Source organism: Myxine glutinosa, chromosome 3, assembly GCF_964187855.1.
Source record: "Myxine glutinosa chromosome 3, kmMyxGlut1.1, whole genome shotgun sequence".
NCBI classification, from domain to species: domain Eukaryota; kingdom Metazoa; phylum Chordata; class Myxini; order Myxiniformes; family Myxinidae; genus Myxine; species Myxine glutinosa.
In genome coordinates this window covers 55,453,452-55,465,761 of record NC_136263.1, presented here as the reverse complement: position 1 = coordinate 55,465,761, position 12,310 = coordinate 55,453,452, and the positions used below count along the sequence as shown (strand labels likewise).

The following is a 12,310-nucleotide window of genomic DNA, read 5'->3' as shown; positions in this document are numbered from 1 at the left end:
GTGTGGGTGTATCTACGCATAAGGGAGAACGCTATTGAAAATTGGGTCGCCACGTCAAAATCCAAGATAGCCGCCTTGCGTCTTCCACTTTGTCAACTCACATAACTTCACCAATGGGGGACCTAGGCGTAATGCTTGTTTTACAATGAATAACGGGACAGGAAAATCACGCGCCGGTAAATAGATGGCCTATTCGGGACGTCCCCACTCACAGACCTCGGATACGGACAAGGGAAAATGAATTAAGGAAAAGAAAACGTTTGTTATGTTCGGGCCAATGTTGTGCGTCCTTATCTGTTTGTCGTTTTGTCCACACGTGGCTCCAAGCTCCGGCGCGAAGAAACCCTTCGTCCGCTCGCACGCTTCGCCAGGCTCCGCTGCACACCACGAGGTCCCGCCCGCTCAGCACCAACACTCGCTCCCTGCACCGACAGCACCACGAAGGGCCGAGCACCGCTCCAAGCTCTGGAAGCACCGAGAAGGACCGCTCCAAGCACCACTCCACACCAAGAGCGAACCGGCAGCACTAAGAAGACAAGCGCAGAGAGCAAAAGATGTCGTGCAGCACCACGAGACCAGCGAAGAAGCCAAGAGACAAAATGTCGTGCGGCGCACCATTTTATCACCTTCGTCGACTCTCCTCCAATGTTCTCTTTTGCTGGCGCCCTCTCATTGGCCGAGTGCCTCCTGCACTGGTATTGCTCGCCCCTCCCCCTGCCCAGTCAACAGTCCTCCTGAGCGTGGCTCCCAGCCTTGCCACGAGGCTTCGTTGCTAGGCCAGCTGGTGGTGTGGCTGGCTGCGGCCCCATCGGCGGCGCCCCGTCCTGGCTTTCCGCCTGTTTGTCTTCCACAGTGTTTGTAAGGGAAGGGAATTCAATTACTGTTGCGCTAAGTGCCTATCTAAGTGTTTATATGTGTGCGTTGCCATAAGAGACAAAGGAATGATTACCAGGCCTGACACACAGGGGTTTATCTTAGTCCCTACAGTATTTAACACCCGAACATCCTTGTATGATCACAGATATACTCTTATCCCGACAAACCGCCTAAAAACACAGAACTTATTACAAGGTAGATTCCCTCTCGCGACAGTCGAATACCTACCTATATAGATCTACCTGACTCTAGATATTCCTTTACCCCCCGACATAACAATATATATATATATACTGTATATACTGTTACGTGGTCCTCCCGGTAACTACCTGGTCTTGGTGACCCCCGGACCGTGGGAGGGACCCCGCCAGAAAGATATATGGTTTATACGCTTTCGTAACGCAATCAATATGAATTCCGGTCAAGAAGAAACCCCACACCAAGGATCCGGAATAATCAATAATATTTTCACTGAGCAATCAACAACCATCAACAATGCACAATCAATATTACAACCATGTGAACTCATCTACACAAACTCTAAGATGGCCATCTTAATCTTATACATTCCTCACGTGAGCCCCACTCCTGACTCCCTCCGTGGTCAATGTCTCTCCTCTCCGCACACGGGCGGTTGAACGAGCCCCGGGCGGACGTGCTCTAAACGTGCCGTCTCGGACTGGGGCCGCGGCTGCAGCGCACCTCCTTGCCAAGCCACGGGGCAAACCCAGCGCGGCGTCCAACGTGCGCGAGGCCCCAAGTGCGACTCTTACGCGTCCTTGTAGATGGGCAAAAACCCAGCGCGGCTTCCGACGCGAGCGAGGCCCAACGTGCGGACCCGTACGCGTCTTTGTAGACGGGGCAAACTGTCCCGGACGCTTGGTTTCGTGCACGAACTCACAGTGACTGGACGTGTCCAAAGGTATTTACCGCCCAGGTAACTCCTCTCGCCAGACGTTTCGCAACGGCGCGTTTTCCGCGCAGCGTAAGGTCGATTCCACCTTCTCGTCGTCGCGGGGCGAGGAAGAAGAAGCACCGTCCTTTTCTCTCCTCGTGTCTTTTCTTCTTCCGTTTCCGGCCACTTCCGTTTCCGGCCACTGGTTCCGAAGGGCTCCTGACCCTCCCATCACAACAACCCTTAATATAATACACACGGATAAGCAACCTGAATGGTAATTTACATACATTCACCTAAATATGTAACACTCCCCCCCTTCAAGAAAGAAAGTTTGAACCCAGCGAAAACTTTCTTTGCCGGCCAATTTGGAGAAACAACCAGATAACTCAACCCCCCCACATTAATAGTTCCCCCCGGGCACAGTTATCACTTAAAAATAAAGCCAGTTAAGCCACTCGATAGCACTTTTCCGGGAGGCCAAGCCGAGTATTCACTACATGGATGCCTTTAGGAACGCGGAGTTCACGGTTAGTCCGTGCAGGAAAGTTCTCTACATGGGCGCCTTGAGGAACGTGGAGTTCACGGTTAGTCCGTGCAGGAAAGTTCTCTACATGGGCGCCTTGAGGAACGTGGAGTTCACGGTTAGTCCGTGCAGGAAAGTTCACTACATGGACGCCTTTAGGAACGGCGTTCACGGTTAATTCGTGTAGGAATCTTGGCTCGGCGGCTCCGCCGCCTTCAGTGCTTCAACTTCTCAGAACGTCCCTAATAATTAGGGTGGGACCACTGGTCCCTGTAGTCCCCTGAATACCGGTCTTCTTCTCGGCCACTACTTTGCCAATTCTTCCTTCGGGAGCGGCCGTAACTCAGGGAGCCTCCATAATAATATTGACTGCGGCCACCACCAAAACTACCGCCCAGTTGTCCTCTCCTGTAGACCTCTCGACGCCTACGAAATGCCTTCCCTACTGTTATGGTCCGACCCTCCAAATCCTTGCCATTCCAATTCTTCTCTGCCTCTCTGGCGTCTTTTGTGCTGGCAAACGTGACAAAGCCGAACCCTCTTGACTGTTGCGTTTCCCAGTCTCTTACCAACCGCACTTCCACCAGCGGCCCATATCTGTTGAAGACAGAGGTCAGAACTTCTTCCTCTGTTTTGAAGTTCAGTCCCCCTACAAATAACTTGGCACTTTTGTCACCATCCCGAGCTGGTGTGGTGTTATTTTCCCTGCTGGGCTCTTTATCAACCCTCAGGTTACCATAAACTTGACCCCCGGCCAAATCATTCCCGAGAACCACAGATACACCCTCTACAGGAAACGTGGCTTGTAAACCGACGGTGACCGGTCCTGACACCAAATCGGACTCCAACTGGATGACCTGAAGGGGAGCACTAACACCGCCCCCGATCCCCTGTAAACGAACACTATCCCTCGTTGCCGTCTCCTCGGACCATGGCAAAATGCCTTCAAGCATTAAAGATTGATGGGCCCCTGTGTCTCTCAATATCCTAACCGGTCTCCGGTTAGTCGAGGCTCCATCCAGTGACACAAACCCCTCGGAAATAAATGGTTGGTAACCCTCTTGATGGCGATTTCTTACGCTAGCCATCGCATTCGGAGTTGTAATAGTCGGACTCCGCTCTGGGTTGTCCCTTTTCATGAGGTAACAACTGGACATCAAGTGTCCAGGTTTTTTGCAAAACGCGCAAGTAGGCCCGGAGGAAAAACTCGGGGTCTGCCTCGGGCCCCCCGAACTATAAGTTTGTCTTGGGCCCGCATCCCTCTGATTTCGAACCGGTGGGGTATCATAGTTGTCCCCATAATCATCTCGAGGCCGCCGCCATGTATGGTCGTTCTCCGCACCTGCTGTTCCCCACCTCCCCTGCGGAGATCTAGGCGAGGAGTTAGGTTCGTGGACCCCTATTCGGTGGGTTAAGGCATAATCATCTGCCATGGTGGCTGCGTCCCACAACTTTGGTACCTTCTTTTCCTGCAGGTACACTTTGATGTCCTCGTGGACACACTGCTGGAATTCCTCCACCAGGATCAAGTCCCGCAATGTCTCGAAGTCTTTCCCGACTCCCTTTGACTCACACCACCGATCAAACATGTTTTCTTTCACTCTGGCAAACTCCACATGGGTCTCACTCTCCCTCTTCCTGGCATTCCTGAATTTTTGCCTGTAAGCTTCCGGAACCAACTCATAGGCTTTGAGGATGTGCTTCTTCAGTACCTCATAATCTGCACATTGGTCCATTGGTAGCGCCGAATAAATTTCCTGAGCTTTCCCCACCAGCACACTTTGCACGAGTATGGTCCATGCCTCCTCCGGCCAGTTTAATTGTCGAGCCACTTTCTCAAAGTGTGGAAAAAATTTCGCGACTTCTTTTTCACTGAACGGTGGAACCAGCCTCACATGTCTGCCCACATCCCAGGTTTTCTGGTTAGGTGTCGACCCCGTCAGCAAGGGTGGTGCCTCTCCCCGTTCTCTCATTAACTCCAGCTCCTTGAATTTGATTTCTTGCTGAAGCTGCATGTCACGTTCCTTTAATTCCCTTTCCGCTTTTCTCTCCTCTGCTTCGAGGTCCCTTGCAGCTCTCCTTTCCTCTGCTTGTTCCTTTTCTCTTCTTTCCTGGAGTTCTCTTTCCACTCTCCTTTCCTCTGCTTGTTTCTCTTCTCTCCTCTCCTCTGCTTTCCTTTCTTCTTCTGCTCTTTCCTTTTCTGCTTTCCTTTCTTCTTCTGCTCTTTCCTTTTCTGCTTTCCTTTCTTCTTCTGCTCTTTCCTTTTCTGCTTTCCTTTCTTCTTCTGCTAACCTTTCCTGGAGTTCTCGTTCCACTCTCCTTTCCTCTGCTTGTTTCTCTTCTCTCCTCTCCTCTGCTTTCCTTTCTTCTTCTGCTCTTTCCTTTTCTGCTTTCCTTTCTTCTTCTGCTCTTTCCTTTTCTGCTTTCCTTTCTTCTTCTGCTCTTTCCTTTTCTGCTTTCCTTTCTTCTTCTTTTAACCTTTCCTGGAGTTCTCGTTCCACTCTCCTTTCCTCTGCTTGCTTCTCTTCTCTTCTCTCTTCTGCTTTCCTTTCTTCTTCTTTGATCCGTTCCTGGCTCCGTAATTGCAACTCCAGTTTCCGGAGCTCCACGTCTTCTGGTTCTTCGGGTAGCCACTCCCAGGCTAACTCGTCCCATGTTCCTAATCCCACCATAGATTGTATCACCGTGGCCTGCAACTCTGCCTTCCTCAAATTAGTTCGGACCTCCAAGTTAAAATGTTTGGCCAATTTCAAGAGATCCGACTTTAGCAACGCTCGGAACTGTGCCTCACTCGGGGTTACCCCAAAGTTCTGTGCCACAAACGCCATGGTGCCTATCGTTAACACCTGTTAACCTTCACCCCAAGACTTTCCCCAATTTCTCAAAAAAAAATATTACCAATTAATAATTAATTAATAAATTTTAATTACCAAAAATATTATTATTTTATTATTTTATACACTTTTAGATCCCGGACGTAGACCCAATTGCGAAACCGCAAATCGTAATTTGGACGAGCCCCCAATTCTGTTACGTGGTCCTCCCGGTAACTACCTGGTCTTGGTGACCCCCGGACCGTGGGAGGGACCCCGCCAGAAAGATATATGGTTTATACGCTTTCGTAACGCAATCAATATGAATTCCGGTCAAGAAGAAACCCCACACCAAGGATCCGGAATAATCAATAATATTTTCACTGAGCAATCAACAACCATCAACAATGCACAATCAATATTACAACCATGTGAACTCATCTACACAAACTCTAAGATGGCCATCTTAATCTTATACATTCCTCACGTGAGCCCCACTCCTGACTCCCTCCGTGGTCAATGTCTCTCCTCTCCGCACACGGGCGGTTGAACGAGCCCCGGGCGGACGTGCTCTAAACGTGCCGTCTCGGACTGGGGCCGCGGCTGCAGCGCACCTCCTTGCCAAGCCACGGGGCAAACCCAGCGCGGCGTCCAACGTGCGCGAGGCCCCAAGTGCGACTCTTACGCGTCCTTGTAGATGGGCAAAAACCCAGCGCGGCTTCCGACGCGAGCGAGGCCCAACGTGCGGACCCGTACGCGTCTTTGTAGACGGGGCAAACTGTCCCGGACGCTTGGTTTCGTGCACGAACTCACAGTGACTGGACGTGTCCAAAGGTATTTACCGCCCAGGTAACTCCTCTCGCCAGACGTTTCGCAACGGCGCGTTTTCCGCGCAGCGTAAGGTCGATTCCACCTTCTCGTCGTCGCGGGGCGAGGAAGAAGAAGCACCGTCCTTTTCTCTCCTCGTGTCTTTTCTTCTTCCGTTTCCGGCCACTTCCGTTTCCGGCCACTGGTTCCGAAGGGCTCCTGACCCTCCCATCACAACAACCCTTAATATAATACACACGGATAAGCAACCTGAATGGTAATTTACATACATTCACCTAAATATGTAACAATACGTTTATATATTTGGGTTGAAATCCGGGCACAGCTATAAACTGTCTTCCCAGGGCTTCACAGGCAGGTTGATTCATAAATGTGTGCCATCCCACGAATGTATGCATTAATTGCACGAATGTACGTATCCATTGCAGATGAGAGAGTTTTCAAGGAGAAATATCAATAAAGGAGGGTTTATGAATCAGAACTGCAAATAAATTCATAACACTGCCTTTGAAAGACGTTGATGATGATGATGGTGATGATGAAAATCAGAGTATTCCTTTTGTTGTTGATTTGACCGCTAACATCGGCATTCATATAATTATTAGTGCAATCAAATAAGAGACAATAAATGGTGACTTACTGGATTCGGTGCGGAATTTCAGTGGCAGGCTGAGGGGTCCCATACCCTTTGGATTTTTCGCTCTAACCTTGAAATAATACCTGCAAAGAAGTGGAGAATTTAGCAGTGCCGTCGGACTCAAGTCTTGATCAAGTCCTTTCGCTGGACTCAGATACAGGCTCAAGACTTTGCGAGTCGTAACTCGAACAAATGACTCTGTTATGTCCAAAGTAACTAATAATTATACACAGGCATATATACAGGAATATGCTGCAATTGAATGAAAGAATGTAGTGCTCCATGACTACTCCAAACATTTCCAATTGATGTTAAAATCCAAGATAAAATCAGAAAGATCTTTTCATAAAGTGTGTATTTCCAATAACACGTTTTTTAACTGCAAAGGCCCAAGTGTCTTGGAGTACATGCTGTGTTGTACATGCAGGAGGACGAGGAAAAATCCTTGCGCTTTGACATGGATTACAAGGACATTTAAAATCATTCAACAAATCCTGCATATCGATATATGGGATTTGAGTCTGGGATCTCAGAAATTGAGCCAAGTGTTAAGTGAGGAATGTCAGACACCATTCCATTAAAAAAGAAAGTATTTGTTAATTAAAGTCGTGTTTGTTTTTACTCAATCACGTGCGCATTTCCAAAATACGATTGTAATTCCATTAACTTTACCACATTTGGCAAAAATCTTAGCAGTGCCTCCGCTCACTGCTTCATACGTCGATCGACTCCACAACTAATAATAAATAATTAATAAAAATGTGAGTTCCCTTACAATGAACTTCAATGCAGGAGGAGGCCTCCCATCAAATCCTGTGCAATAATTCCCAACCTATGGTTGTTTGTCCATGGTCTATCCTTTTTAAATGCTGAGCGTCAAGCAATGAAGCAGCACATACCATTTTTGAAGTCTTACATATGACTCATCCACTATTTGGTTCTAACCACCAAACTCCAGGAGTCAGAGGCGAATTGAGCACTCCAACCATTACACTGAGTCTTTACACCAACTAGACACAAGACTTTCTCACCTGGTGTTTGGATTCAGATTCTCTATCGGCACGAAGCTGTTCCCCACAGACTTCTTTGTCCACTTGTTTTGCAATATATTATCGTAACTGGCTGAGTAGACGAGATACCCTGACAGGCAGTACAAAAGGGAGACACAGATGTAGATGTACGTATAAGATAATTTAGACCAAGGGACGCTTATTATTATTTATTTTTTTTGTATACAAGATCGAGGCTCGTGTAAGAGCTAACATTAATCACAAAAAAACAAACGGACACCTAAAAAAAACATATAAGTAAGGGAGTGGGAGACAAGATGGGGATAGAGAGGGAAGCACGCATGCAAGTACAACAGTAGAGAACAGAGAGATCTGTAGGAGGGAGAGGGCTTGGGGGGAGGAGGCATGGGAATGGGGGGGGGGGGTGAGAGAGGTATAAAACACATGGACACTGCTAGGACTTCAAGGAAAGAAGTCGTTATTTCAATAAAACGCTGAGATGAAAGTGGCAAATTATCCTTCCATTATGGGTTAACGTACCAGTGACCATGTTGTCTCCATCGCCTTGAAGTTTGCCCCAATCCAGAATGACAAACGAATGGCACCCTTCCACAGCGACCACCGTCAGGTTGGATGGAGGGTTTTCTGGAGGTCCAGTAGATCTTTGCAGCTCTTGTGGGATCAGATCAGTGAGCTCGCTGACCTGGAAATGCTCAAGGGCTTCTGAGAGCGAACAAGGTTCATTAGGATCCTTGCTCAGGTAGTTCACATGCGGTGCTGCAAGACAATGTCAGACATGTGGGGTTTTCATCGTATGGATACCAGCAGGCAGCACACGTCGATGGTTAAGGTAGGGAGGATGAGTCCCCTTTATCAGTCATTATATATATTTGTGCCCCCCACCCCTCCTCATTTCAAATTAATTATTACTGGTAACGGTACCCGCCCTACGGGCGAGGCTTCAATTGGGAGGCCCAAACGAAAAGGCAAAATATCAGAAATTGAAGGCTTTTTTATTTTAAACGATTCATATAAACATCCGTTGAATCATATCACACGCAAGTCATCAAAATCTAAACAGTACATGGCGCCCATTTTGAAAAAAGATTGAATTCTGCATAACGGAAGCGGCCGCTACACGTCTTTCTCAGTCGCACATTTATGTGTGAAGAGTGCGCGCCGAATCTGTAACACAGAAGCGACCGCTACAGCTGTTTCTCAGTCGCTTTGCACACGCTGCCGTGTTACTTCGGAGCCGCACGTTTATATAGGAAGAGTTCGTCAGGAGTCGATCTACTCTCTCCTGGTACGTATAATTTCAACAAAAGCCACATCACTGTTCATATTGGTAAATATTATTCCATCGTGTTTGGAAAAACTGGAAAATTGGAAAACTTGGAAAAACAATATAGACTATTTTACTCCAGGGGGTCCTAGGATTACCCACCCAAAATATAGTTGCGATCGGTTCAGCCGTTTTTGCGGTACCTTCGAATGGACAGACAGAAGGACGGACATTTGGTGAATTATAGTAAGATTACCCCACGCACGCAAGGTGAAAAGTGGGGTTAGACAATTGGTTCACTTCTGTCTGTCCATGTGTCCGACTGCAAATGACGGTTTATGATCCAGGAAAAACCTAATTTCAATCGAGTGTTATATTTTGAACATGAATCGGAACATTAATCGGCAGACAAACTTACCGTTGGACTGTCCTTTGTCTCTGCATTTGACCTGATCATACATGCGCAGAGGAGTGAGATTTTTTTTTTTACTCTGTCTTCCTGTCTGGCAGTTAAACAAAATTTAAAATCATTCCAAAAAGGTAACTTACTGTTTTTAAGGATGTCATAAGGGACACAAACAATAGGCACGAAGAACTAATGTAACGTGTTAAATAAGGTGGTGTGAAAGACGCTGCATCAATGGTGGTAAACTTCAACAATTAATTAGGTTATTTCTCTGAAATAACCTCAGAGTGGGTCCAAGTGTCCGGTGTCCACGTATGTACGTATGGCCATTAACATTTGACTAAAACATCTCTCACAAACTACCCGACCGATATGGACCCAATTTGGTAAGATGCATCATACAAGATCTCATGGGGTTATGCTCCCCATTCGGATGTGCCCCAATAAAGTTGGTAAAAGGGAGGTTTTGCCACAAATATCGGTATTTCATTCAAAAATCTTATTCGCAAAAACTGTCAGACAAATCCAGACCAAACTCACGATGAAGCATCGGGACCATGCCCTAACCTTAAGTTGTACTCCACATGGTCGTATCTTCCCCGGAAAGGGGCATGGGCCCCCTTCCCAAACCCCTAATTTTCACTAAAACACATACTTCTCCACAACTACCTGAGTGATACGGAGCAAATTTGGTACAATGCATCAGGACAGTAAGGTATCATGGGTTGTGCTCCCAATGTGGATCCGCACCCTATAAGGGAGGTTTCGCCTCATATTCAGGTAAACTATTTTAAAATATTCTCAAACCATGGAGGAATGTGAGTCCCTCATGTTCCTCATGGGCCTATTTTTTTTTTATATACGACCTTTAAAATCTTTATTTCATTTCAATTGAATTATATACCTGACCACTAGAACACAAATCGCCTTCTTGCAGCTTTCAAAAACCTCCAGTTTTGCATTTATTGGACATGTTAAATAAGGTGGCGTATAAAACACAGCATCAACGGTGGTAAACTTCCGGAATTTGTTTTATACGACCTTTAAAATCATCATTTTATTTTATTTAATTATTTATACACTTCAACACTGTGTTGTGTAAGGTGTTCTATGAACTCTCTAGTTATGGTAAGATATCTGTAATATGTTGCAAGAGTAACATCTTCCCCGAGACTCCCACTATTTTGCAAAATGGACTTGTCTGATCTGGCGAACTTGAACACAGTTAACAGAAAAAGTTTTGTAGCATCTACAAGTTCACATTAGCCATTTTATTGTGATGGAGGTTATGATAGGAATGTGGTTATCAAACTAGCAGTAGTTATTACGTAGGTCAGCTGAGAAGTATCGCGTGTTATGTAAAGCGTGCATCCGCACTGCAGGACCCTCCCAGAAGTTGCCCCGCCTGGCAAGGTGATGTATGTTGGGTAAATGAACAGGACATCACGCAACATCTGGATTCTTAGCTCGCGTTGGACTTAGTCCGAAACGGGGGCTTATGAATTTGGTCTCGTCCATCCGTCCGTCGGTGCGTGTTTCTGCAACCATATCTCAGAGATGTTTGGACCGATTTTCTTCATACTTGGCACAAAGACCATACATGATGGGATACATATACACATCATTTTGATTCGCGATGCAATGAAAGATGGCCGACTGGCGGCCATTTTATTTGTAGAAATATCTGATGTTGAACACGTCCTCAACCATTTCTTGGACATGCATTTACCGATCTAGTTCAAACTTGGCACACAGATAAAGAATGATGGCTTACATATGCACGTCTATTAATTTTTCTTTGGATATCAGTTCCAAGATGGCCGACTGGCGGCCATTTTGTTACTTAAACGTGTTCCCAACCATTTCTCCAAACATGGGCCGATTTTGTTCAGACTTGGCAAAAAGACAATCCATGAGAATATACCTAAGCAGAAGATTTTGTTTTGTAATCCGACCAGAGATGGCCGACTGACAGCCTTTAACTCCATACAGCAAAATTTCTAAAACAATGGGGGCTATGACATTTTTTGTCTTTTTCTTCTTGTCCATTTGTACATGTATCACATACAGACAAGGGAATGAATAGAAAATTGCTAACCATTATCTTCCAAATTCATCTGCAATGGTCAGCAAGGGCATGGTCACCATGGCCAGAGTGTCTTCTAAGGTTGGTAGTTTGTATGTATATATACAGTATATATCCATTTGGGACACATTGCTACAAAAATATCATAGCTCAAGTGTTCTAGCTCTGCATTATCGACCATATTGATCATTAGTAATGTGCATTTGTCTTCTAAATTCAAAACTGATTTGTTTCCTCCTGCCCCTCTACCTCCCCCCCCCCCCCCCCCCCCCCGCTTCTCCCCCTCTTGCCCCTCTACCACCCACACACTCAGTCGGTGCCCAAGCCAGCAATTTCTGCTTTACTTTAACCAATTATTGTGTTGACACGCATTGGCCACAAGTTCTCAAGATCCTTGCAATGCAGTAAATATCATTCATAAAATGAAAACATGCAACCTGATTTGATTTTCGTTCCTTGTTTCCATCTCGGACTAACAACTCGCAAAAGACTGCAGCTCTCACCTATATATCTCTCCTTTCCTGCCAGATCCAATGGAGACGATGGAGTTGCATGGAAGGGGCTTGTTTCGCCTCTTGGAGCCACAGCTGTCAGCTCTGGCTGAGGGCTCGTGGGCCTTGTTTTCGAGGCTGTAGAGGAAAGCAATGAAGATAGGGAATTAAAACTGTCTGTGAATCACAAATGCATCGACACACCACCGTCTCTATATCAGAAATCTAAGAAACTGCAAACCGCATGCACTGCCGAAGTTCCTTAAATATCATTTATCGAGAAAAGGTCATGGCCCTGCGACCTCAAGAAATATTACTGTCGAAGCAACTTTCGATCGTTTGCAGAAACGTAACTGTGAGAACAAGCTACGGCTCTTGCTGACACGACAAGTAAAGAGGCAAAGGTAAAGCAAGAACTGTCATCGCTCGAGAAGAATGATCTCCAGGAGGCCATCAG

At 46.4% G+C, this 12,310-nt stretch overlaps 1 protein-coding gene across 4 annotated transcripts in view; it reads right to left on the bottom strand.

Annotated features, from left to right (window-relative positions):
• LOC137423548 (netrin receptor DCC) overlaps positions 1 to 12,310 on the bottom strand; it is a 102,054-nt gene that overhangs the window by 48,139 nt on the left and 41,605 nt on the right. For all 4 annotated transcript variants that reach the window (XM_068110826.2, XM_078774074.1, XM_068110824.2 and 1 more), the window contains 4 exons: positions 11,866 to 11,991; positions 8,126 to 8,362; positions 7,607 to 7,715; positions 6,579 to 6,658 (listed from right to left, as the gene is read on the bottom strand). In XM_068110826.2, the coding sequence (XP_067966927.2) occupies positions 6,579 to 6,658; positions 7,607 to 7,715; positions 8,126 to 8,362; positions 11,866 to 11,991 (552 nt within the window). The remainder of the gene's footprint in view (positions 1 to 6,578; positions 6,659 to 7,606; positions 7,716 to 8,125; positions 8,363 to 11,865; positions 11,992 to 12,310) is intronic.